Source organism: Vidua chalybeata, chromosome 5 (assembly GCF_026979565.1).
Source record: "Vidua chalybeata isolate OUT-0048 chromosome 5, bVidCha1 merged haplotype, whole genome shotgun sequence".
NCBI classification, from domain to species: domain Eukaryota; kingdom Metazoa; phylum Chordata; class Aves; order Passeriformes; family Viduidae; genus Vidua; species Vidua chalybeata.
Window position 1 is genome coordinate 35,911,739 of NC_071534.1, and position 26,423 is coordinate 35,938,161.

The following is a 26,423-nucleotide window of genomic DNA, read 5'->3' on the forward strand; positions in this document are numbered from 1 at the left end:
GTCTGCTAATGCAAATACAGCATCCTCACCAGGCTTGGCTTTGTTGCTGAGAGGAGGCATTTTTACTGATTCACACTCAAAAACTCATTTCTCTTCCATAGGTTACTGCCAGGTGATCTAATTGTGTGTATCTTTGTGACCAGAACAACAAAAAGATTAAAAATTTATCTACCACTGTGTGTTTGTAAGGACGTGCTGTTTACTTTTGGAGTTTGGGTTTTTGTTTTTATGGGCATTGGTTATTTGGTTGTTGGTTATTTTGGTTTTTGTTAGTGCATTTTTTTATTGTGTGAGAGGTTTTTTGTGTTTTTGTTTGTTTGTTTTTGCTTCTTACTGTAGTTTTATTTTTGGTTTGGTTTTGAGCATGCTATCTCTACATAGTAGAAAAGCCTAGAACTGATTTCTGATGTGTTGAAAAAAACAGGTAAGTTTCTGTGGAAGAAAAAAGGAAGGTGGAAAAATCACATGCATTTTTTTCCTTGATATTACTCTAATAGTTTATCCTTCTTCTTCATACTTAGCAATTCAGAGACTGAGATAGTTCAGTACTTGCTTTTCATGTTGTTAACCATCTTGTCTTTGAGAAGTTGAGTCAGAACTACTCTCTTGTAACCATCAGACATCTCCAGTGATGCAAGAGGTCTATTTAGGCTATTTGTTTAGGGGACATTTCAAAATATTAACCAGATTGGAAGGTACTTAGGAAAGAAATTTGGTAAGACATTACTTGCATGATAACCTTATGAAATATTTTTATTTTGTGACTCCTGTACTTTTGTGGTGTCCCTTTTTGACTGTGAGGAACTTGAGGCCTAAAGTTGATAAAAACTACCTTTGAGAAAAAAAAAATGTTATCACAGGTTTCTTAATGTTTATTAGAGCATCTGTTGTGTTTGCCTGGAATTTGTAGTATCTGACTACTTCTTTTCTGGGTATTTTTTTCCTCCTCTCTCATGTGTTACATATTGGGTGAAATTAATTGGATATGTGCACAGAAACTTCAGTATCAGAATTTGCTGCCACTGTCAGAATTTAGTGTGTCCACTCTCCCCAGAGAAACAGCTTCGAGATAAGAAAAGTAATAGCCATTTCTTTGTAGTTTGATTTTTTTTGCTTCATTCTCATGAAAGATGTTTAATATTTTAACAGCTTTTGCTGGCTTGTGTATGTTTTTTTTTTTTTAACTTCTGTCTTCTGACCTTTTACTGTAATTTCCACTCCCAGTTTTAGGAGAAAAAAGGAACCTGAGAAATTCTGAAAAAGGAAGGAAAAATGGTTTTTAAGAAGGTGTGCTGTCTAGGTATCTAACTAATGACGATTCTCCCTCTAGACACTCAACACTGCTTTCAAACTGCCCTTTTGAGTCTTCTCAAAGGATCTCTTTCATGGGCTTCTTCCCAGTAGACAAAGACCTGAGGAGTTCCCTTCTGGGACAGCTGAGGTTAGCAGGCACAAACACTGGTGAGAAGGGCTGCCCTGGTGGGCGGCAGAGGTGAAGCTGCCTGCCTATCTTTGTGGATACATTCTTCTCCCTCAGCCTTGTTTACTTCTGCCTAGACCTGAGATAATTGGACAATAGGCACCTTTATCTTATCTCAAGTTCCCTAAGGTTGCTTAACTCACACTCCAAAGTTCCTGTCAGGGGGCATATTTGGGGAGGGGTGGGCTTCAGTGGTCAGAGCTTCTTTATACAGTTTTGCCAGAATGGGCAAAAAGTCCTTCATAACAATGCTGAAGCCATCAGCCATAACATTTCAGTCTCTCACACCCTCTGCCTTGGGCAGAGACAATTTCCACTAGGCCAGGTTGCTCAAAGCACCATCCAGCCTGGCCTTGAACACTTCAACCTCTATTTTTCCACATATCTCTGTTTTATGCCACACCTTGTATGAATATCTCCATTGAGGAAGACTCTATAGCCTCTCTAGCAATCTGTTCCAGTGCAGTCAACCATAGTTAACATTAATCATAGTAGGCAGCTTGGGGTTGAGCCTGAGGACCTCAGGAACATGGGAAGCCCAAATTAGAAAGGTTTGACAAAGAGCAATGCTGGTGTGAAGCCATGCTCCCCTTGGCATCCCTTTTCCAGCCAGGGTATCCCTGGAGCTGTAGGCTCCGTAACTCTCTAAACCCTAGCACTAACCCTAATGGTGGCTGGGGGCTGAGGCTGAGATCCTCAGCACCCTGGGTGGCCCAGATGAGGGGTCACAAAACTTCCTTTGGGATAAACATGCCTTGGATGATAACTGCTTTACACGGCTTTATACTTCACACGGGGGAACCCCACTCTGCTATAGTAAAGCACAAGTTAATATCAGTGGAAGCTAAAATAACAGCTTTGGAGATGTATCTAAAGCAATATTCCTTTTTTTCTTACAACTTGTGTTGTGTAAGTGAACACTTAATCACTCCTGTGTCTAATTCTGGGATCCTATGATTTGTCTTGGCATGAATTAAATCCTGCACTCACAGTGGTAAAATTATTCCCCTGAAGTAATTTCTTTTGACAATAGCATTTGCCTTGCAGATGCAGTGATTAACTGTAGGCTTCAGTTATGAATACTGCAGTTGTTTTCATCCTCTAGACATTTTTGAGTTCTTCTCTGTTCTCAATGTTTCATGACCAAAGGAAACAGCAACAGAAGTCAAACCAGTACTTTTATTTTTCCCTTAGAACAAGCATTTTGCAAGTGCCTGATGTAGCAACACAACTTAAACCAAGATATTCTGCTTTTTATGGGTTTAATATGCCTTTGAGAGGTATCTGTTGTAGATATTATTGTTGCATAGATCCAAGTAACCACAGGAAATAGGCACTCCAAAAATTCAGTTATTTATTTATTAAAACCAGTGCAGTGAGAAGGGAATCAGTTGTCAGTGCCAAATAATTAACTTTCCATATTCTTTGTGTTTATTTTTTGATACTTTTCATCTTGTTTGAGACTATGTGATTTCTAAGTTCTCTTTCCAGTTTTATCTTGGTATGCCTCCAAACTTTTCTTTTGGGAGCATCCTTCTTGGAAATGAGCTTCTTTAGTAACAGCCATAATGCTAAAATATGTTCGGAAATAAATCAAAATATGAACTAACATCCAGCAAGAAAATTCTCTGGGGAAAAGGATAGGAGACAGGACAGATAAAAGCAAATTGCAGCTGCAGTGGCAGCAGTGGTCTTTAATATTTTTTGTTCATTCATATATTTTGAGTTCCCTCTTCCTTCTGGAACACCAGTCATGAGGCAAAGCCTACCCTGTAGTATTATTGGTCCATGTAAATACTCTTCCTTCACATAAAGTAAGTCAGAATAGATCTGTCTGAAGGAGATTTTACAAGGTTGTCTACTCCATTATTCTGTATTATCTGAAAAAACTCCAGTTATGGTGCTTTCTCACTTGTAATGGAGACTCCACCACATTCCCAGGTAATCTGTTCTATTGTTGGTACAAGCTGTTTGCTGACTGACTTGAATATTTCTTGCTATGGTTTAAGCTGATTACTCTTTCCACTAGCCCCTCCTTCCCTTATGTAATGGCTTTGAAAACTATTATTACATCCCCTTTGATCTGAAGTCTGCTAAATATGGCTGTTTAGGAAAATTGCATTAACAGGACATTCTGTTAATGACATTCTGAAGACCATTCTCATTTTTCTCATGTAAGTTCCAGTGGGTACTTTCCTTGTGTTGAATTCAATGTTCTACACAAGGCGTAGTGCTCTGGTTAAGGTCTTGCCAGTGAGGTCCTTGCATTATAGAGATGTTATTTTATAACAGATGTCTTTCCTCTCTCTCTCTTTCCTTTCACAACCTGATTTTATTAAGTCTTGCTGACATTGTGATTTTAACTCACAAATTTTCTTCTCAATAATTGATTTTTCTTGCATCATTTCAGTTGAAGTGAAACGGCAAAGTTCTACCATGCTTTGAGATGTGGGGAGATGTTCCTGCTGGAAAATCTGGCATGAGTGTTTCAGTTTTGTGGGAGCTTTGTGCTTATGCTTCTTTTCAGGCTCCTAACAGGTTTACATCAGCTTTACCTGACTAGAAGTATTATTTCTCCTTCCCAGTTTTGTTTCATAGGATACTTGTTAGTGAAATCCACAGCATAAACATGCAATCTTTAATGGAAAATAAAGAAGAACTGAACAATTTTATTTTTTTAATCCTTATTTTCTTAAAAGCAGGGGTAAGGGTAAAAGGAAGCTGAACCAAAATGTAAGGTATTTAACAGCAGCTTTTGTCAGACACTGTAAATAGTCTCTTATGCATTTAATAAATGTAATATGTTTATGTATGCAGGTATTTATTAGAATAGGTTTTACCATTGCTTATTGTTGATACCATATGAAAATAGAATTCATGGAAAATACTTTGTGTCAGCTGAAAATATATTTATTAGACTTCCAGATGTAGTAATCCCTGTTGCAGTCTGATGCATAGAAATGCAGGTAAGACAAGCCAAAGCTTGCTTCTCTACAACAACGTTCAAGATGTAGGATGTCTATTATTTCCCGCTCCTCTCTTTTACTTAAGTTAGGCTGCCTCTAATCTGGTGAAGTGAAAGGTTTTATTCAGTAAACATAGTGGAGGACTGCTGTTTCCAGGTGAGATTTTTCTTCAGCTCCCTTGTCAACTTGCTACTGTATTAATGTCTGCAGTGCCTTCCTCCTCCTCCCCTGTGAAGTTACTACCATAAATAATACATAAAACTGTGAACTGCCTTTCACCCTGAAGGAGCAGTCCACAAGGTTGCTTTAGACACTAGTCAGGATTATGTCAAGATTACTAATTTTTTAGTATTCTTTTTGGCTTAATTGCATTTTTCTCTCACTAAAATGAAAGGAGTACTAAAAACTGCAGCTGTATTAGTTCCAAATAAACATGGACTACAAATTGTTCCTTTGCATTTCAACTTCAAAGACAATCTTTTTGATAATTTGTTAGATTGAATTGTGCTCTTGGCCTGTAGAGACTATTTGATAGCAGCATGAATGTAGGCTGTGCATTCTTAACTCATCTATAAGCAATTTAAAGCCAGAAAAATATGTTTTTTAAAAAAAATCAACCCAGAATGAGGACAACATCAGTTTAGACTGAGTTTTAATTGCTGGTTTCTAATATCCGTCTTGATAAAAAGTGTTCAGAAGCATCAAACAAAAATTGGCATAGTAGGTGTCAGTTTAGTGATCTAATAAAATGTAAATGGAGGCTGGTGTCATATCTGTCCTTCTGGAAATGCCTTATGTCCACTCTGTAGCATGCAGCTGATTGTCCTGTCACCAAAACAAGATGTGGAGATGCTTTTCCCTTTAGGAGAGATGATGAACCATAGGACTTCTTGCCCATCTGTATTCTTGAATGCATTTTGCCTAAGGGAAGTGCGGGGTGGATGTAGGATTTCCATCCTAGCATATGGAGCATCCTAAGAAATTGTCAAAATTAATATTAAAAGCCTAAGCCAAGGAGTTATTTAAAAATGTAAATGAACCTGATAAGCAGTGGTCTTTTTTTCCCCCCACTATTAGCATAATATTCACATTAATTATGATACTGCTAGATTTTAAATTAGAGCTTCCTTTTATGGAGGAGGAGTACCAATCTTTTAGTCACAGTAGTGGGAGAAATTTAAAGGTATATTTTAGTCGGCAGCTCTGCTCTCAGAGCATCTCTTTTTGCATTTTTTCTTCTACTCTGCCTCCCCTTTTGCTGCTGAATCTTTTTGAGCTGAGACATGTCACTGACTGTGGTGGTGCGTTGTTTCTCCCGGCTCCTGGCAGCTCCGGCACCTTTCGGCACTGCCTCCCTCTGGAGCTCGGGCTCGACGCTTCTCTCCCGCGTGCCGCTGCCGTGGCATGCCGGCCGGGACTTGTCAGGTTCTGTTGCCCATGCAAGGGCCCGAGGCAAAGAGGGAAGGAATGTCCAAATCACCCACGAGGGAGGCGGGAAGGTTTATTGTCGTGGAGAGCTGCAGCGGGAAGACCGTGACCCGCGCTTCCACTGCCCGCGTGGAGGAAATGGCAGCCGGGACGGGGGGGAGCGGGATGATATAGGGGGTGTGACAGGGAGGGCAGACGCTCTCCTGCCCCATTGGGACAGACGCTGTGGTGATGATGTGGAGACGGCAACCAACTGGAACATGGCAGTGGCGGACACGGGGCCTGGGGTGAGTGGAATCGTGGGATCGGGGTGACAGACACAGAACTCCCGGGAGTGGACGGGGGCGTGGTCACAGGAGTGACGGGGGGACGCTCCAATGGCAGGCAGCCTGGAGCGAACCACCGTGGGGCGGGGGGAAACACAGGGGGTGCATGGGGGTACACAGGACTCGGCTAGCTAACATAGATTAGAACCCCTAATCTAAACCCAAACCCGGGATGCAACAAGTGACTGTTTCATTAATGTGCTTTCTAGCTTTGAAGATGTGTCATGGCCTGAGCTAGGCACGATGCACAGTACTACATTGGGATATAATCCTTGCCTCAGAAAATGTAAAATATGAATTGGAAAAAAAATATGAGACCAGGAAGACATGAGGATGGGAGACAGGGAATACTGTGTCAATGATACAAACAGCTCACTTTTAATGTAGTAGCAAGCATCTCAAATTGCATCTTGCTTAACAAGTACCTATGGCAGCAATTATTAGTGTGAAAAGATTATTGGAAAGTCAGAGCAATTCTTCAACTCTGCATTGCCTAGCAGGAACACTAAGGTAGGTCCCTAGACTGGCAGGGGTTTAAAATATTATGAGGATTTTCTTTGTTTAGGTGATTTGCAAGCAGATCTTTAGAAGCTATTACTTTTTAGAGAGGGCCTTTGAATCTCCCATGTGATATTTCCTGGCTGCATAAAGTTTTCTACAAAAAACAATTGTTACTTGATATGAGAATGCTTCTTCCATTTTGGCAGTCAACATTTGCAAAAAAATCTAATAGGAAGGATTTTGTTGGCTCTGTGTGTGTGCTGTTGTGAGCCTCGATCTTGAGAAAAAGCAGATGAGAACCTGTGCAGTGGAGCACAATGACAGCAAGGGTCTTCCCTGCACATACCTTGCTAGAAGCTGTCATGCATATTTAAATGGTGTTCCCAACTACAGCTGATTGACTTCTGTCTCTCTGCCAGTCCTCTTAAAGGCGCAGTTGCAAGCTAAGTAGAAGGGTGGAAGTTACAAAACTAGCACCTTGAATTCCCACCAGAGGCTGATAGGAAGTTTGTACCCATGCTGCTGCATATGCACTGTGATCTTGAAGTGAAAATGTCTTCTTAAAAAGGGGTATTAAACTTTCAGGACATTTTAGCCTGTGTGCTTTCAAGTTGTAGGGAGATGGAGGTTTTACAGCAACCGATTCTCAAGAAGAGGAGAGTTGTGGCAGAGTCTCGGTTAGTCCCTGGCAGGCATGTGCTGCTTTAGGCAGTTGCTTTATGGTTGTGCTGTCACACTCTTTAGGCTGCATGTTTATTCCAAAGAAAAAAAACAGCCTTCCAGAACTTTAAGGCATGTATCATTCTCTTTCTGAATATAGAAAAGTTTATGGAAATCACCGTAACTATAGTGACTAGCAAAAGTGAAGTGGGTATTCACTCTTACTGAACACAGATGTTAGAGGTTGAGCCCCATTTCTTTGATTGGACAGATGAGATCAGTCCAGGACCTAACACCTGTCTCTGTTCTGGGTTCCTACTGCAGGAGGTGTGCAGGGCCTCAGATAAGACTGCTTATGCCCTGATGGCCCCATTCCTTCAGTCCAGGCACATATCTCCACATCTCCACTTACACCCACATGCACAGGACAGGTAGGTGGCTGTGGCTGGTGTTTTATTGGTGTTGTTGTACCTCCTGTCCCTGACCCAGGTGGTGTGCTTAACAGTATTTGCTGCAACAGCAGCCCCTCAGCCTGCACCTACCTCACATTTGTCCAAACCAGCTCTTTTTTTTCCTTTAAGGAAGGCATACTTCTTCTAGAGCACTGCAGTTCAAAACAAATTGGGAAAAGATCTCAAGAAAATCAAATGTTGCTGAAATGTTTACAAGACCAGCATGGACATGTCATGTTCTCTGACAGCTAAGTGTAACAGTCAATGTGACCAGTGTGGTTTTACTCTAAGTATATTACCTGACTTGTTCAAATAAATGGAGAAACCTAAAATTTTACAACCTTCCATTATTTTCCTAATACTAAGAAGGGCTACTAACTCACAGTTAGTTATGCTGTTTCTGCCAAGACTTCCCACCTCAGCATGACCTTGCACAGCTGTTTAAGGCTCACTGGCACCTTGTCTCTGAGGAGGAAATGCTGATGATGCTACCTGCAGTGGATCTGGTGATTCCTATCTGGCTTTCCCTGGTCTGGTAGGGTAATGGTTCCAGTTTATGGGTCATGGCAGAAATGTGTAGCAGCGCCTCTAACTTTGGCAAGCAAGACTGAAGCACAAGCAGTGGAGATGCAGTGTTTATCTCTTGAGAATGCTATTCTGTTTCCATGGTAGTAGACAGCTCAGTCCAGATTTGGGCAATCTTGTCTGCAAAGTAGCACAAAAAACATTAGGAGAGGAAAAGCTTGACTGCAGCTGAATGGAGGCAGTCAAAATTAATCAAGCTTGCATGCACTGAGATTGGGTCTGCCATATGAGACTGCAGAAACTAATAAGAAACCTCTTTGCTTCCTACACTGCTCAGGCATCTGATTTCAAATCTGCCTGCCTCAGTCAGTGATGCTCTGTGGGAGACTTCTGTGGCTTGAACTCTTGGAGTTGCCTTTCTAATAGGTAAACTATATCTGTTCACAGTGGGAAGACAAAAGAGTTGCAAAACAAAATTATTAAACTTTGACTCAATAGTAGAAAATTATTATTACAAAGTATCCTCTATATACTGATAATCAATTAAATTGCTGCTGTTTTGGGGTTGCCTCAATGATCATCAGTGCAAACATCTTCAGAATATGATCTATTAAAGCATATTAAAGCCTGTATTCTTGAGGCATTTGTATTATGGTCTCTTCCTAAAAAATAATGGAAAGAATGAAGTTTGCTAGTCATGGGAAGGAAGAAAATGATAGATGAGGTTTCCAGTTGAATGTTGGTGAAACACAGAAACTAGGTGTAACAGTGCCAGTCACTTGAAAACTTCTGTAGTCCTTATAGTGTGTTTTCATTGCTTTTGGTAACATGTGAGGGAGGGTGTGCTGACTTCCTCAAATAAATCACTGTCATATGTAAATTATGTATCAGATTTTAACTGATTTTAGAAGATTAGTAAAAGTTAGCATTAACTGAAACACAAGACTCCTTCCAGAATATTTTATTGAATAGGCCTAATCTTTTAAAAACACAGACTAGCTATTCAATAACAGTTTGAATATTAATTAGGTAGTAGATAGAGTGTATGCTGGAGGATAGATAATTTAATTTACCAAAATAAAAGTGTAAAGGTCTCTTTTCCATTTTTCCTCTACATGTCAAAATATGTCCAAGTCAGTTTGATCACTTCAAAGACTTAGAAACTAAATACCACTTTAAATTTCTTTGCAAGATTGTTGACTGTCCATATACAGTCCTCTATAAATTGTCTGTTTCTTAATACAGTCTTTGCCAATTAAATGAAACTGACAGATGTTTCAGGGCAAAGTGTGTTACAGATGTTTTTGTTTTGTTTAGGGTTGTTGTGGTTGGTTTGGGATTTTTTTGGTCTCTGTTCTGCAGCGACTTCTAAAATTAGATAATAGTGCTCTTCTGTTTAGATAAGTTTAGTTCTTATAGAGCACACTCTTCTGTGGCTGAAGAAACCTAATTGTCCTGCAATCTAGGTGATGTTTTATTATTTATATTATATGAATGCTTTAGACTTGCAACCAGATGAGGCCCTCATTATACTGACACAAAGTTTTATTATTTATGTGTTGCTCAAAAACTTCAGTTAAAATTAATGAGAGAGATAAAAGGAAGAAAATCACAGAAATTTTAGAAGCAGAGTTTCCCAAAATTTTCATTACACTGCCAGGAAACAGGAACTCCTCCAAGTTGGTGGAGGCTACCTTGGCTGTGCTGGCCATGCTGTAAGACAAGATACACAGCTTTGGCATTTCCCCATTTTCCATCTCCCTGCCCTTTCCAAATAGAAATGGAAAGCTTTATTCCTTTTGAATGAGGAGAGCTTGTACCCAAGAGCTGTTTGGAGGTACTGTATTCATTTTCCTGTCTCTTGGGACTCTGTATGCTTGGAGAACATTCAAAGACCCATTTCTTTTAGTCTCTTTAAGTACTAAGAGCACCTGGAAGAAGCTCAGTCCATGTATTTACACTTGAACTCAGGAGTAAGTGGCTGTCGAGGAGCTCAGTACTTTCTCACTGCCTAATGAGTCTTTAAAAAGGCACTCTTCCTGAGAGGTGCCAGACCCTTAGAAGTAGCATCATGTGCTGGCTAGATATGAATGAGAAAAACACATCACTGATCTTTCCCTGAAATTGAAGGAAATTTTCAGGATAGATAAAAAATTAATTTCAACTATTTTAGCACTGGACACTAAAAAATGTAAGTCTGGACAGAGCCTGAGGCAATATCTCCTTTTATAAGCAGAATATAATATCCTAAAGCTCTTGAGAAAATCTGCATCCCACAAACATGAATCAGCACTGATGAAGGCACTTGAATCACAGCAGAAACAGGTGAGTAATCTTGCCCTCCACCATCTTGCATTGCTAATACCTCTGGCATTAGTACTGGGAGGGGCAAAGGACACCCCAGGGTCATGAAGGAAAAAGGCAATGACTTGAAGATTCTGGTGAGGTTGACACTGGGCAAAGGCCATGTGCTATTTACCCCTGATCTAAAGGAACAGTGGAATGGTGGCAGTTTCTAAGGGAGAGTTTCACCAGGTGAGAAGAGGTACCTGTGAGAACAGATACCTTGGATCTGAACGTTTCTGAGCCTGGAGGAGGTGATCTACTGGAAAGGGTGCACTTGCCTATGTGTGTTCTTGTAGCATCCCAGGCAAAACAATCCTGACGTGGGGGATTTTCACCCTTGAATACACCAACCTCTGCCTTTCTTTTACAGAGAGAGACCCAAAGCCATTTTTAATGTACATACACTTTAGAATTCCATCCCCACCACGAGGGAAGGCAAAGATTTAACCACATAGCCTGGAATTAGGCAATGCAATTAGTGCTTACCTGTACTTTTTTCTACTGCGTCATCTCTTCTGAGGAGACCCCAGTTTTGTTTTCACTATTTTTAATTTCCTTGATAAGTGTAATATACAAGAACTTTTTCCAGGTTTTCATTTTTTAATGAGAGATACCACATTCCCCAGAATTTCACAGGGAGCTGAAATTTAGGGGAAAGCATATGAAGCACACCTGTCTGTATAAAGCCTCTCATATGTAGAACTCCTGCATGCTAGTGTGGGACTAAGAGCAGGCCGACTTCATCATAGCTTTCACATTTTGTACGTCTGTCTTGTCCAATCTTACTTCTATTCATATTTCTCTACAATAAGACTTTTTTTTCAATTATTCTGTGTTTTTGATCAAACCAAGCTTATATCTCAATTGCATTAACTAAAAATGCAATCTTGCACTGTAATTTAAAAATAATGACATCTTTCTGCTAGCTTTGTTTTGAGCTTCATCCAATTTGACTACACCATGGCTCCTTACAGTTATATTTCAGAGATGTTTACTTAATCTATTAATTCAGGGTTTTTTGCAGTTTCAGAGTAAGATTCTGACTGATCATCAGTGTACTTCAGTATAATGTGGTTACCATGTTCTGCAAGATGTGTACGTGTAATTATAAACAGTAGAGATTATTATAAATAATAAGGGAAAATAGCAAAATACATGAAAGAAAGAAGTAGAGGCTTAATAAAATGTTAATGAGAGTGGATATTTAAAATAAATAATTTACTTAATGATTGATAAAATTGTTATAAATAGATCACATTTTACCTTTGCACTGTCTTCAGTTATAATTTTTGATTATAAAATTGATTATCTTTTGTTTCCCAATTTGACATCATATGAATAATATGGAATAGTAATCTGCACTAGAAAAACTTGGTGGCTTCAACCTCTCATGTCCTCCTCAGGATGACAGATGTTATTTGGCCAGGGTAGCCTTCCTAGGGACCCACTAGTTAACAGGAACAGACCTCCTCCAGAAGGTGATTCAGAGCATGACTTTAGCTGAAGTACACTGCATTTTTCCTCACATTTGCTTTTCTTTTGGGCAAATCCCTATTTCCATTTACTCTTGTTGTTAGACAGCTGGTAACCCAATGAGTTTGCATTACAATACTCAAGCTGGCACAATGAATGATTGCTCCTAGTAAGTAAAATGCTCATTTGCCTTGGTTTTCTCACTGTGATCATTATATGTAATTTTATTGCTTTGCTGGTGAAAACCATAACACAGCACCTTTCCCTTTGTAAAGGAATTATTAGCCAGCAGCAAAAATCAGTTGTACATTGCTCAGTATCACTCAGTTCCTCAAATAAAGCCCCAAATTCTGAGCTACAGAAACGTTTCCACTTATCTTTTAAATGAATATGTTTGAGCACGTGTGTAAATAGTTTTTGGGTTTGTTGGTTTTTTTTCCCCTTTGCAGACATATTTCACTCAGCAGACACATTTCTCTCTCTTACATATGTCTCATGCTTTCACTCTTACTGGAAGCACTGAGGAGTGCAAAAATTCAGGTCAAACTCTTGTAAGGAGGAAATTAATTCATAAATGTCATTATGTCTATGTAGGATATTATGATTCAAGAAAATTTCAGCTCTAGAAAGTCAACATCTAACATAATTTCATCCTTCATTGAGAAGTCTGCCACATGATGAAACTACAAGGAAGAATCACACACAGAGAAATTAACAACATTTTATTTAGTAACAGACAAGTTATAGAATGTGAAATTTTTAATATTACTGAAGGACTATTATATTCTGGAAGAGAACATTCCCTTTCTTACCAATTAGAAATTTTTTTTTCTGTTGCTATTCTTACCATGCAGTAACCCCTCCCCCCCCCCCCTGTGCTTCATAAGTCTGAAGCATCAACTGGTTGCTCATAATAAATGCCTGTTTCATGGCAATGGCATTACAGGTATGACTGTAAAGATTTTATTAGATGCCATCCTTGTTAGTCTCAGGTTTCTAAGGATTTTGGGTGGGTTGTGAGGGGTTTTTTTGGGGGATAGTTAGTGGGGCTGGGATTAGGGGGGTTTTGTTGATTTTGTTATTGTTAGAGCTTTTGTTTTGTTTTTTGTTTTGTGTGTTGTTTTTTTTTTTTTTTTCTGGAGGGGTTGGCTTGTTAACTTGGGCACAGATGCAGGACTTGAGCAGACGGTGACAGTTCAGATGGAAGTCCTGGTACTCTGTGATGGTACAGTTTGTGTAGTGTTTTGGCAGCTACTGCCACCCTATGGTTTTCCATAATGGATGAATGCTGCAGAGCTTTAATGTGTTGCATTTCGCCAGGAACCTCTTATAGGTCAGAGAGAAGACAACGAATAGTCCTTTTGTCTTACTCACTTTTTCTCTCTGAAAAGGGGACACCCTTTTCAGAAAAATCCCATCTGCAAAGAAAATCAAGTATGGCATGAAAGGCCATAGGTGGCATTAGGATGGTAGAATCTTTTCCACTGCATTTGCAGCTATGTAATTGAATATTAATTTTGGTTCCAAGGGCTTTTGCTAACTGATTATATCTGCTTTGGCAGGATAGATTTTACCTTTTTTTTTTTTTCTTTTTCTTTTTTTAGGAACTTTAAAATGTACATCTGGAGAAAGCTTCCGTTTTGGGAGCCTGTGTTTACATCATGAATACCACATATAGACAGATCTGGGTTAAAGCAATCTGGTCTAAGCAAAGTGTCCTCAGAGCATTGCTTCCAGCAGAGCTTTGCCCTCCAGACGCCAGCAAGTGCCCAGCCAAAGGCTCTGATGCGGAGAGAGGACGTTTCAGATACCATTATTCCACTCATTGCCCTCCTTCAGGCCAGGGAATACCCTTTGCGTGGAGGAAGACTTTTTTTTTTTTCTTTTGAGGAAACGGCAAGAGGGATCACCTCTCATGTTGTAGATCTTCTCTTTGGGGCTGGAAGCTTCTTTCCGTTTGACCAACCCAGCTGAAATCAGGCAGCACTATAGGCTGTAGAAAATAGCTGGCTTGGAGGCAGCGATATGGGACTCTCATATTAGAGATATATTGGTTTCCCTCATATCTTATTGGGGACTCTCAAGTTCCATCCCTTCTGCCACACCTATGCAGTGCACGAAGTTTGAAGTGCACCCACTGCTCTATTCCTCTTAGCCGACATGAAAACTGGATACCCTCTCCTTAAGCCGGATCCCCAAAGCCCACAGCCGGCCGGCGCAAGAGCTGGCTCTGGGGCTCTCCCAAGTCGGGGCACTCCCCGCCGCCGCCGCCGCGGTCCCCCCGCGCCCCGCTCATTCCCTGCCCCGCCCGCCGGGGCTCTGCGGGCGCTCTGTGACCCTTTCCTGGGGGCTGAGCAGCCACCTGTAGCTACGGCTGATTTTTCTGCATTTCTCTGAAAAAGAACTATTTTCAGCCCTGCTCCCTTCCCACTTGTTTTACTTAAGTGAACCAAATGTCCATGTATCAGCAGCGGAGGTGGTGTCTTTTCCGGAAAGATGCAGCGTTTGTTTTCCCTATCGCCTCCCTGCGCCCCCCAGGCTGGTAGTGTGGGACCGGAGGAGTGCGTAGGGCTGGCTCGGCTGCCCCTGCCCCCGCCCCGGGGCGGAGCTGCGGCCCCAAATGAAGTACGATTTCACACTTGGACCCGTCTTCCTCGAGCGCCAGTGGAACTACGGCCGTCGCGGTCCCCGCTCATGCCTCTGTGCTCCGCCAGTGCTCCCCGCTCCCAGCGACGACGTGGAACAGCCACATCCCCCCTGTAAAATGAGGGGAGCGGGATCTCCGCGCGGGCGGCGGGAACCGCTGTTACGCCTGTCGGAGTTGGGCATGGAGGGAGGTGAAACAGCCACCTGAACGCGGAGAAACACCCGAACCGACAACAAGTAGTCTCGCCTGGCAGGACGGCACGGAGAGCGGCTAGTGTTGGAGCCCGCCCGGGAACAGAAGCCGCTGTCGCTCCTCCGGCAAAGGTAACGGCGGGGCGGCGCGGGGCTGGCGGGGGAGCGGGAGGCACCCGCGGCAGCGCTGATCCCGCCTGCCCTTCCCCGAGATGCGCGCTTGGCTTCGTGATTTGTCTGAGAAAGTAGAGAGCCGAGCTTCACACAGATAGCTGTTCCCAGAGTATGCCTGCTGCCTGCGCTTATGGGGTGCTCTGTATTTCTTCCCAAAAAGCAACCCTTTCCTCCCTCCCACAGTGGGGGGTGGGAAGGAAGAGAAAAATATCTAAGCCTTATTTTTTCCCCCTCGTTAAGCTGTTAGGATACTAAAACATAGATACCCATTAAATAATTAACCGTACACTTTCTGTTCCATCAGCTCGGTTCACGTAGCCCCGCGAGGGAGAAGGGGGTGGGGACCGTGGCGGATCCATACGCGGTCGAAGCAGCAGCAGTGCCATTTCGGTAGCTTGCTTCCAGGGGAAGCGGGAGACAGCCCGGAGCTGTGCCCGGAGCGGGCAGGCGGCACAGCGCTCCGCTGAGGAGCGTGCGGAGCTGGCCGGCGGTGGGTGGCGGGGCGGGCCGGGAGGGCTCTCCCCGAAGTGCGGGTCCGCGGGAAATCTTGGGAGGGGTCTGGGACAGGCCGTGACCGCGGGGAACGGTCCTCCTACGGGGGTGCTTGTGGGGCTTCTCCTCGATTTCTTCTGTTTGCGTTTAAGGCAGAAGCTCGTTCCCCACGGACCTGCCGGCGACCGGCTGCCCAACGACCGGCGCGCCCCCCTCCCAATCCCTGCTGCCGCCTCCCGCACTCTCCCCAGTCATGTCCCACCCGGAGCGATGGGGAAGCTCGAGGACAACGAGAGGGTGATCCTCAACGTGGGGGGCACGCGGCACGAGACCTACCGCAGCACCCTGAAGACCCTGCCGGGGACCCGCCTGGCTCTGCTCGCCTGCGAGTCCCAGAGCGAGTCCCCGGGCGGCGAGGAGCCGCCGGCGCCCCCCAATCCGCCGCCGCCTCCGGCGGGCGGCTGCCCGGAACCTGGCAGCGGCTGCAGCCCCCGTGGCAGCGGCGGCGCCAGCGAGTTTTTCTTTGACCGGCATCCGGGGGTCTTCGCCTATGTACTCAACTACTACCGCACCGGCAAGCTGCACTGCCCCGCCGACGTCTGCGGGCCGCTCTTCGAGGAGGAGCTGGCCTTTTGGGGCATCGACGAGACCGACGTGGAGCCGTGCTGCTGGATGACCTACCGCCAGCACCGCGACGCGGAGGAGGCCCTCGACATCTTCGAGGCACCCGACCTGCTGACGGGCGAGCCGCCCCCCGACGGCGACGACGATGACTTGGCCGCCAAGAGACTGGGCATCGAGGACGTGGGGGCGGCCGCCGAGGGCAAGGGTGGGCGCTGGCGGCGGCTGCAGCCCCGTGTCTGGGCGCTCTTCGAGGACCCTTACTCCTCCCGTGCCGCCAGGGTAAGCGCCGCCGGCCGGCGCTCCCGCCGGGCGCTGGGGAGGCCGAGGGGCTGCTGGAGCGGGAGCCGGCATCACGGGGAAGCTCGCCCCGCTCGGGGTGTGCGTGCAGAAGTGATGCTTTGGTGGGCCACTGCAAGGGGGGGACATTGGTCCACGTGGGGTGGTGATACTTGTCCCCTGACATCTCCAGGCAATGTCAGGCAGCACGGGGGTGCCACTGTGCCATCATCCTTCCCATGGGAGTGTAGGGGGTGAGGTGGGAGCTGTGCCCCGAGAAGCCTGCAACCCCCTGGCCTGTGTGGGGTTGTGGAGGGGGTGACTCACTGGTGGACCTGTTTGTGTGTGGGTGTGAGCAGGATCAGCCCCAAGGCACCCTCATCCTCCCTGAGCGCCTGCATGAATGTACATTTGGGGCCGGGGCAGCTGGCCTGAGGTCTTGGGTTTGGGGTCAGGTGGTGACAGTGACACAGGAGAGCGACCTCAGTCCATTCTGAGCTTTGTTCTGTTTGCACTGGTAGGTGATCCTGATACAACAAAGTAAATGTGACAGGGGGGTCACCCTGGCTCTTCCTCCATTGTTTTCTCAGGGTGACCCTGGCTGGCTCAGTGACTGAGGGACTGGGGACAAGACAGTATGTGATCATACTGACTTTCTTTTACTTAGGGATTTTATATTTTTATGCTCATTGCTTTATGCTTTGACTTGGATGACTTGGATTTTAGTTCTGTCTTTTCATTGTAGTTGTCAGCTCAGTGGCGACAGGTTTGCTTTCTAACTCAGGGCTTTGGAGCAAACAAATGGTTGTAATTCCTTTGAGAGAAATATGCAGTGGTGTCTCTAATTTAACCAGAACAGCAACCACCAGCCAATCCTCCCTACAATACAAGACAAAAGGACTTGTAACAGGAAATGCTTGATTATAAAATGGCAATAAGTATTTTGTAGCGTATTTATCAGGATTTCCACGAAATATTTAGAGCTAAACCTCATTCTGCAGAAAGTGCGGTTATGGTGGGTGTTATCTCCTAATCAGTTCCACTTAATCCGCTGGCAGTCTCATAGGTGTGCATATAAGTGTGTGGTTTAGTGACTTCTGGAATTGTACCCCATGGTATGATGCCATTTCTACCCACTTACCCTATGAGCTTATTGAGATAAGTTAAACAGAAAGTATAAGTCCTCACACTTATTACTATCACTTATGGAGTGCCATCGTTGTTAAGTTTTTGAATCTTGCCTACCAGTATGTTTTCCCTCAAGAGCGGGCTCCAGTTGATTCTTAAAATATGTTTTTAATAAAGAATGGGTTCTGAAGAAAAGCTACCAGAAGTGTCTATCTTTGCTCATCAGTCACATACCCTCATCTCGCATCTCAGCTGCCGGCATCCTGAAGAAAATATGGCTGTCAGTTTCCTGGCAGACTGTAGTGTATGAGGTGATTGCCTGCAGGTTTTCTTTCACCTACTGTCTTGTGGAAAGTTGCTGACAATGTCAAAAATGCAGCTTTTATGACAGAGAATCTTCCTGCTCAACTTTGCTGGAGAACTGAGGAGTATGGAGTAAATGTTAAATGGAAGATACCAGGAGAAGTAGGAAGGTAGGCATGTTGTTGTGCCTTGGAGTTGAAGTTGGGCTTTCAGTCCAGTCTTTGACAGAACCTGTAGGCACTTGCTTTCCAAATTTTCCATCTGTACTAGGTCATCCTGAATCGTTAGTTTGGGTGAAGATACTTCAAGTTTGCAAAATGAATACTGTAATTAACACTATAGTTGGAAATTGCAGCATGGCAATATTAATCTCTTAGAGTATTTAACTTTTTATAACTTAGCTGGTTTTAAAGATTTTATTCTGATTTCAAACCCAGGCATCCAGAATAAGGCAGTGTCAGAACCATAACAACAGTGCCTAAATCTGTATTTTCATTTTCTGAAGATCTATACTTGATCTTTCAGGTAGGGAGACAATTTTGAAAATTTCTGGTGAGTTTTAAAGCATTAAAGTGAATCTATATTTAAGGACTCGCATGCCCTTAGTGAGCACTCTTGAACGCAGTAATTTAAGGTGATGGTAACCTTAGTTTGGAACTGAGACATTATGTTTTTCCACACCTGAAACAAGAACCCTTATTTTTTCGGTATTCTGGCAAATACATTCTTGTTTTATGTCAGCAGAGATGATGACTAACTCTAAAAACATTTGAGTGAAATCATGGTCTTACTGAAATCAAGACAAAACTCTGTGAATATCAGTCTTTGCCTCACAGTGTGAGTTACTGACTCATACACCACTTAGATTATGGTGGAGCTTCTTAGTGGTAAACTTTCCTAAGAACTGTGATAATAATTTTCTTTTAGCATTACTGATTTAGGTTCACTAGTGTCTTTTTTGGGAATTAAGATGCTGATAAAAATGGAATATTATCTGTTAATGAAATGGTACTTAATATTTGTGATTTTCTTTATTCGAAACTGTGTTCTCTAAAAATAGAAATTTATAGAAATTCAAATATAAGTTGCCATGGTAACCTCTTTGGGGATAGTGCATGCATAAGATTATTCTAGCAAGACCATCCAGTGATGTTATATAAATAATGGAACTAGTTTGTTGACAAGAAGGTTTACTTTAGTTGAGATTCTAAAAAAATTCAACGTTTAGTGCATGCAATTTGATAGTCAGATAGTGACATCTACTAAACATGGGGCTTGTAAATATGAAATATAATCCATGTATATATGATTGCTTTGAAACCTGAAACACTTTCCTTTGTTTTCCAAGTTCAGGAGTTAGGTCTCATTGTTATTTCTGTCTTCATATTACCGTTTGGGATTTCATGGACCGTGAAATGAAATTAAAGAGTGCAGCTGTACTCCTTTCACTCCACGCGTAATAGAACAATCATTCACAAAAGGCTGTTTGACACAATGCTGGTAATGTAGATATGGAAATCTACTGGCATAAGGTGCTGTCATAGGGGGAGGAATGCTGGGCGACTGAATCTTTGTGCGTTGGTTTAAACTTCTCTGAAACAGACACCTAATTCTTATCTGACCAAAACCTGTGCACTGTTTTGTTGGTTAATATCTGTAAGTGATTTTGGTGTCCAGTGGCTCCTATGTGATACTTGTTTGGTTTAATAAAGTGCAAAGATACATTTAAGTAGTTTGTAAGAAAGCACAAGAAGCAATATTTAGTGCTGAATTCAAAAAGTGTCTGCAGATGTCCAGCAGGAACTGGAATGCCAGTGCTCATCTCGGATATCATATTTCAAAGAAATTACCTCTAAAGCCTTTTTACTTTTGAATAATAGTTGAAAAATGATGCTGTTTAAAGAAGTAATTAGTATTTGTCATTGATTTTTCCTAAGGATTACCGATTACTTCTGTACTGGGTGCAGGAATGAAAAATGGCCCTGAAATTCACCAAGTCCATAGCTATATATCCTTAATGTTTTGGGAAGACTGTAAATCTGTTCACGGATAAGGGGCAGCACCTTCCATGTGGGGTAGTTAATCAGTGTGGCAGTCAGCATGGCCCAGGGCACTTGAGCTGGCACTGCTGTTTGCAGCAGCTGAAGGCAACTTACACAGCCCCTTTGCTATGGTTTTTATCTCTAGGAAAGATCATCATTACTTGGTTTACAAGGAAATATAAATCCTAATTAGCAAGTATTTGTCAAGTTTGCTGTAAGTAAATATTCACTGCAATGCAAATAAACCCACAAAAGCCTTGCAGTCTAGGCATTAAGATACACCCTGCAAATGTTCTTAAAAATACTGATGCTGCTTCATAGTGACATGGGGAGCTGTATTTGAGAAGTGGGTGGTATTTTTGGAGGGAAATAAAGTTCCCCTCTACTGCTTTATATGATGTTAACTTGTCAGAGATTCCTTTCAGTGACCCATTGCATCTACACCAGTTTTGGACATTTTGGTGAGGTGAAGAATCAGCTGAAATGAATGGGATGGGAGACAAGAAAAATATGATTTTATAGATTCCCTCGAGAGGCTAAAGATACAGAAATTACGTTGGAGAACATTCTTATCAAAGATAACTTATGTCTTTATTTGGTGGCTTGCTTATGTTTTCTCCAGGTACCTAGATACCTGTTTTGATACCTGTCAAGAAAGCCTTGATTTAGGAAGCCTGTCATGTACTACGGTGAGTGACTGAAGTGAGTTATATTTTTAGGGCTTTGCCTGTTCTGATGCAAGACAGCTTTTATTTTTGGTGGAAACAACACTGCTGCAGCAGTCTGAAATACTGTGAATGGAGTGGTGGAGGTACATTAATCTCAGAATATATGTTTGTAGATTAATAGTGAATAGCAAAGGTTAGCTTTCTTAACTGATAGGAAGCCCTTTAATACATGAATGGAAATCTTTACTCTGTCTTTTATTCAATGAGGAAAGCAGGTATACTTTAGGTTTTACCATTCAATTATTATTTAGGCAGACATTGTCTGAAAATGGCATAAAGAAAATAGTTAAGGTGGATGCTTCAAAGAGGGTATTCCTTTTTTTGGTAATCAAAGCACTGGATTTATTTACAAGTGGGAAAATAGTCAATTACATTAAATTAGTGAGAAACAGTCATTCTGCTTGAAGCATTTATGCTGTGGGAGCTGTCTTTTTTAAAGACACATCAAGATGATTCCTAATGACAAAAGTCATAATGCATTACTGTTACAGATATTCATACACTCTGTAGCTTCATGCATACCTGTGCTGTCTAAATCACATTGTAAGTAATTTTTATTCATTTACTTCTGGCATGCTGGCTTTAAAAAGTCCTGATTGGAAATTCTAGCTTAATACATGATGTATAATCATGTAGCTTAATCTACCCTAAGTGTAGATGGTTTCTGATGGTACTGACATCAGTGAGGTAAAATCAGCAAGATTTCTGCCTTTCTAACTTCTGCCTCTTCCTCTACAGCTGTTCTGCCTGATGCTGCTAGTGTTTCCATGGAAACAAGCCAGCTCTTTGCTTCCTCTTCCCATTGAAAACAGCCTTCTCACTGTCACTTATTCATCTGGGAAAAGGATTTTGTCATGGCTCTGACATAAATGACACAGAGATGATCTGTCCTATCATTTCAGAAATAGATGCTATTAGGTATGTGCACGTGCATACATCCAGATTGTCCTTCAGTGACTCTAAAATACTTTGGTTAATGGACTTAGGCTGAATTTGCTTTGGTGTAACTGGAAGTGGAAAACAGCTAATTAGACACAGCCCAATATAATAACAGTGTGAGAACTATTTTAAGTTGAGAAATCTGGCAGACAATGTTCTCTTTTTTTATGTAGTTAGTAGTTCTACTTTTTTAGGTAGTTAATATAGAATGTAGTATTTGTCATGTTTGTTTACAGTGATAAAATTCTTAAATGGTTTACTTTGAAGATGAGAATTTATTCTCAAAATGATTAAGATGGTGGTGAGAGGAATGGCTCACAACTTGGGATGAATATTGTATAGGTTTCAGTGCTACTGTCAGATGAGGAATCATGTTATCAGGCACATCATGGGATGCAGTCAGAATACAAAATAAGTGATGCAAGAAAACTGGTATCTTCAAGGTCCTTTTATTCTTAAGATGTTTGGTACTTAGTCCAAAGTAAATATATCAATCAATACCCTGTGAAGAAATCACCATTTTTGCTTGGTTTGGTGAATTTGTGTTAAGTCATAATCAAAAAAGTTCAGAACTCAGACAAATTCCATATCCTTGATTAATATCCTTCACTGTAGGGACTTTAATATACTGTAAGGGAAGTTTGTGTAAAATTTGCCTATCCTTGCCAGTGATCACTGGCAGAACATGATTGTTCTCTTCCTATGAAGGCGCCTTGCAACTGGGGTAGAAGAATTAGAGAAGAGGAAAGGCTCCCTCTGTAAATTTTTAATGTTTTAATAATCTCTTATAAAAGTGATGTCCAGTAGTTTTAAGATGGAAGAAACAAGTTCTTCTCATGATCAAGTGCTGTTTCAGCACTGTTCATTTCTCCAGAGATGCTTCCTGCTCGTCCTGTGATTCAGATTCATGGCTCATCTTAGGGAAGGAAAGTTTCCTTCAGCCATGACTGGAAAGAGAGGGTTTATGCTCTCTATATTTAGCACCCAATGGAGGTATTGTGTTCCCTTTTAATTCTCTTTACTAAACTTTTCTTTAGACCTCACTTCTGTCAGCATGGTTTATAAAAACTTACTGATTCAGTGTAAAAAGTTGTGGGGATTTCTGCAGGGGTTTTTTTGTGGTTTTTTTTTGTTTTTTTTTGTGGTTTTTTTTTTTTTTTTTTTTTTTTTTTTTTTGTTTTTTTTTTTTTTTTTTACTTGTGAGTAAATTAAGCAAATAAAATATGGGTATAGTAATATACAGAATATCAAGCTATCATCTGTCAGTCTACTTAGTGTATTTCTTACAGTTTTACAATTCCTTTACATACTCTTGTTCTTTCACAAGCACACACTTTCCTAGTATAAATCAATAATTGCGTAGGAATAAAAGTTTTCTTTTACAGAAATGCTAAGCAAGGCTATTCAATGATTTTATATAGAGAGGAAACAGGGGAACTATGTCCAGTCTTATTTGTGCTCTTACTTCCAAAGAGCATTCTTCGTGACACAAGGGCTGAAACATGAGAATATTTTGCACATCAGAAATAATTTATTGAAGGAAATATTCAACTGGGGTAATGTGCAAGGGCATAGTAATATAAGTATAGCTTGGTGATATTTATCAACATGATAAAAGAGATTCAAATTGCAGTGATGACCTGGTACATTTTTTTTCTATAGTGGTATACACATGTATATGTTGATATAACTAAATGGTAATTTTGTCAGATGCTATAGAAATAGCTGTAGAGAATGAACATGAATCACACATTCTTGGGGCTTTTTTTTTTTTTTTGTTCTACTAGTTTATTTAATTAACATCTTTGTTGGTACTTTATGATGACTAAAGCAGTTTTGAAAGAAAAACTCCACTTCCATCTGTTAATCGGAAGTGTTAAAAATAGAATGCCATCTAATCACATGAAATACAATGTCTTGTGATTTGTGATTTGCTTTACAGATTTTCTGGCTGAAGTGGTGGCTTGATGCTTAAAAATCAAATCATCTAATTATGTATTATAGTAGTGTGCTGTTATTCCCCCTGCTGCTTTTAAGTTGAAAATTCTGAGGTGTTGCTGTGGTTTTTGTCTTTTTACCAGTAGGTAAATTATTACAGTAGTGTGACAATTCAGTTCTTTCTTGTTACAGACAGCCTTTTGTAGTTTCTTAGTGTTTCTTGGTGAAACTTAGATATTGGGTCTTTGATATACTCCAGCAAAAGGCTGTAAACAGAACAGTCTCTTAGCCCAATGCAAAATAGTGTGGTAGAGTTCATTAATATGCATGAAGTATGACAGGGAATATGATCTAAGCTTGTTTCTGAAATAAGTATAATTTTAAATAAGTATAGGTTAAAGTGTTTGCATTTTCATTAGTGTATAGCATAGAGAATTACATTTTTCCACTTTGCCTAGTCTTTATAAAGGGTAAATATCCTTTGAAGATTGGCATTTGGCTTGGATAACTTTAGAGTACTAAAGATATAGTAGATATATAGCAGTAAACTTCTTTTTATATAATATAAATATAATAATTATATAAATAATTATATAAATAATTCTTCTTTGGCAATGACTTTCACCCCACGAGCACATCTGAAATTCACCTTGAACATTCTTCCCTTGGTCTGCAAAATTATTGTGAAAATTTGTAAATAACCCAGTTGGGATGGAGTTATGCCTTTCTACAGCTTCCTGAGAAGGGAAAGTGGAGAGGGAGGTGCTGATCTCCTGCTATTCAGTAACAGGATGTGGGAATGGTTTAAAGCTGTGTCAGAAGGTTAGGCTGGACACTAGGAACCATTTCTTTACTGAGAGGGTGGTCACATACTGGAAAAAGCTTCCTATAGAAGTGGTCAGTGTCCCAAGCTTGTCAGCGTTTAAGAGGAATTTGGGCAATGCCCTTAAAACCATGCTTTAACTGTGGATTCAGCTGTGAAGTGGTCAAGCAGTTGGACTACATTATTGTTGTAGGACCCTTTTCTGGTTTTCCAACCTTACCTTCTTTCCCTTACAATGGAAAATCAAGTCCTTTTATTTAGCAATGATGGTGTTTCATATTTTCATGCTTTAAAAACAAAAGTGTGTATAATAAAAGACATATAACAAATTACTTCTATTTTTTTTTAGGGTAAAAATAAAACAGGGTAGGATTTCAGTGTAGGTATTGAACATCAGCTTTTCTGTATAACTCATTATCTGGTAATACTTTACGTTAAATTGATTTAAGCACTTTAGGCACCTTAATCCTTTGGCCAGTGAATTTTATTGTTGGCTGTATTAGAGACGGTTTGAATATAGTTTCAAATTTGAGAATTGAGACTCTTGACAACAAAACAGAGTTGTTTTCCTGATTGCCTAGGTGATATACCTGTGCAGCTTGGAAAAGAAATGGCTGTGGTTGTCATTTTCTCCAAAACATGCATGTGAAACTAATAGTGCAGTGACCTGTGAATGGTCAACAAAACTGGTTTGATGCATTGCAGCTACAAGGTCTCCTTGGTTAGTCATTGCATTTTTTAAGTTGGTGCTTTTATAGCAGAAAAAACAAAATGGAGGAATTAAAAATGAAAATAAATATTTAATAACAGAGAAGATTATGTCTTGGGAAGAAAAAGAGCCATTATGGACTGAAGCAAATAACATGTTTTCATTGTCTTGATTTGTCAAATATAGCCAGCCAAACCTTAAAAATGGCAAAGATATTTCAGGTTGCATGTGTGTTTCTTTTGACCGTGTTCACTGTTTTAAGGATAGAAGATGCTGGGTTTTTATGAACTGCAGATTTATCTACTTCATGCTTCAATTGCCATTTCCTTAATCTTTTAGTGAGATAGGAGTTTTGATCTTTCTATCTTTTCAAAATTAGTTCCCTAATGACTAGATTATGACATTTTTGAAACAGCTATGGTAAGTAGGTACAGTCTGCACCTCCATCCAGGAGCTGTGACAGCAGTAAGTGTCCCTTAGAAGTATCATTGAAGGCTCTCAGAATTGGTTCTTCTTTGCTTCTTCACTCTTCAGCTGCACTGTGTTGCATTCAGCATCTTGCACTGTCACTGAGCCAATGACTAGCTATTCTAGTACTTCTGAATCAATGCCCTTTCTAATGCTTTTTTATTAAAATTTACCATTTTGCTATGGTTTGAAGTGCAATGATAGCTGTAGATACCTATCTACTGCAAATACTACTTTAGTAGTAGTGTTAGCAGCTGTGTTAGCAGTTTTTCTTTGAAAGTATGATAGCTTGCCTCACTTACTGAAATGAAAACTCTGCATAATTTCAATGACTTTGTATTCTCAACAATTGAAAGACATTTAAATTTAGTATTTGGTAGCAGAAATGTACCCATTAGTCTCTAGAGAAGTGAAGATGTAGTTTATGTTGGGTTTGTATTTCATTACAGCAACCTCTCTTGCAATGCAGTCCTGACAGATTTGTGAGATGAAGGCATTACTCTTTCAAAAGATACCTGCTTTCTTCAAATATGAAAAGCTAATTTTCTAAAATGTGAAGAAATATTAAAATCATATTTTGTACTGCTGCTGTTTGTATGCTGCTTGCAAATAAGGATCAGGAGGTGTCTGTTAGTAATTATAATGAACAAACTTCGCAAATCTTGTTTTGTTTGTTTACTGGCAAAGCAATTTTAAAATAACAAGGTAATTGTTACAGTTTCCTAATCACAGGGTGAGTAATATGTTTCCTCCAGAAACTCAAGCCTCGTCTGTGTTTGGGAAA

The 26,423-nt window shown here is 41.0% G+C and overlaps 1 protein-coding gene across 6 annotated transcripts in view; it reads left to right on the plus strand.

Moving 5' to 3' along the window:
• Window positions 1-14,807: 14,807 nt before the first annotated feature.
• KCNC2 (potassium voltage-gated channel subfamily C member 2) overlaps window positions 14,808-26,423 on the plus strand; it is a 100,502-nt gene continuing 88,886 nt past the window's right edge. For 5 of the 6 annotated variants that reach the window (XM_053943467.1, XM_053943470.1, XM_053943469.1 and 2 more), the window contains exons 1-2: window positions 14,808-15,127; window positions 15,814-16,564. In XM_053943467.1, the coding sequence (XP_053799442.1) occupies window positions 15,932-16,564 (633 nt within the window). In that variant the 5' untranslated portion in view covers window positions 14,808-15,127; window positions 15,814-15,931. The remainder of the gene's footprint in view (window positions 15,128-15,813; window positions 16,565-26,423) is intronic. The other variant, XM_053943468.1, reaches the window with a different exon arrangement.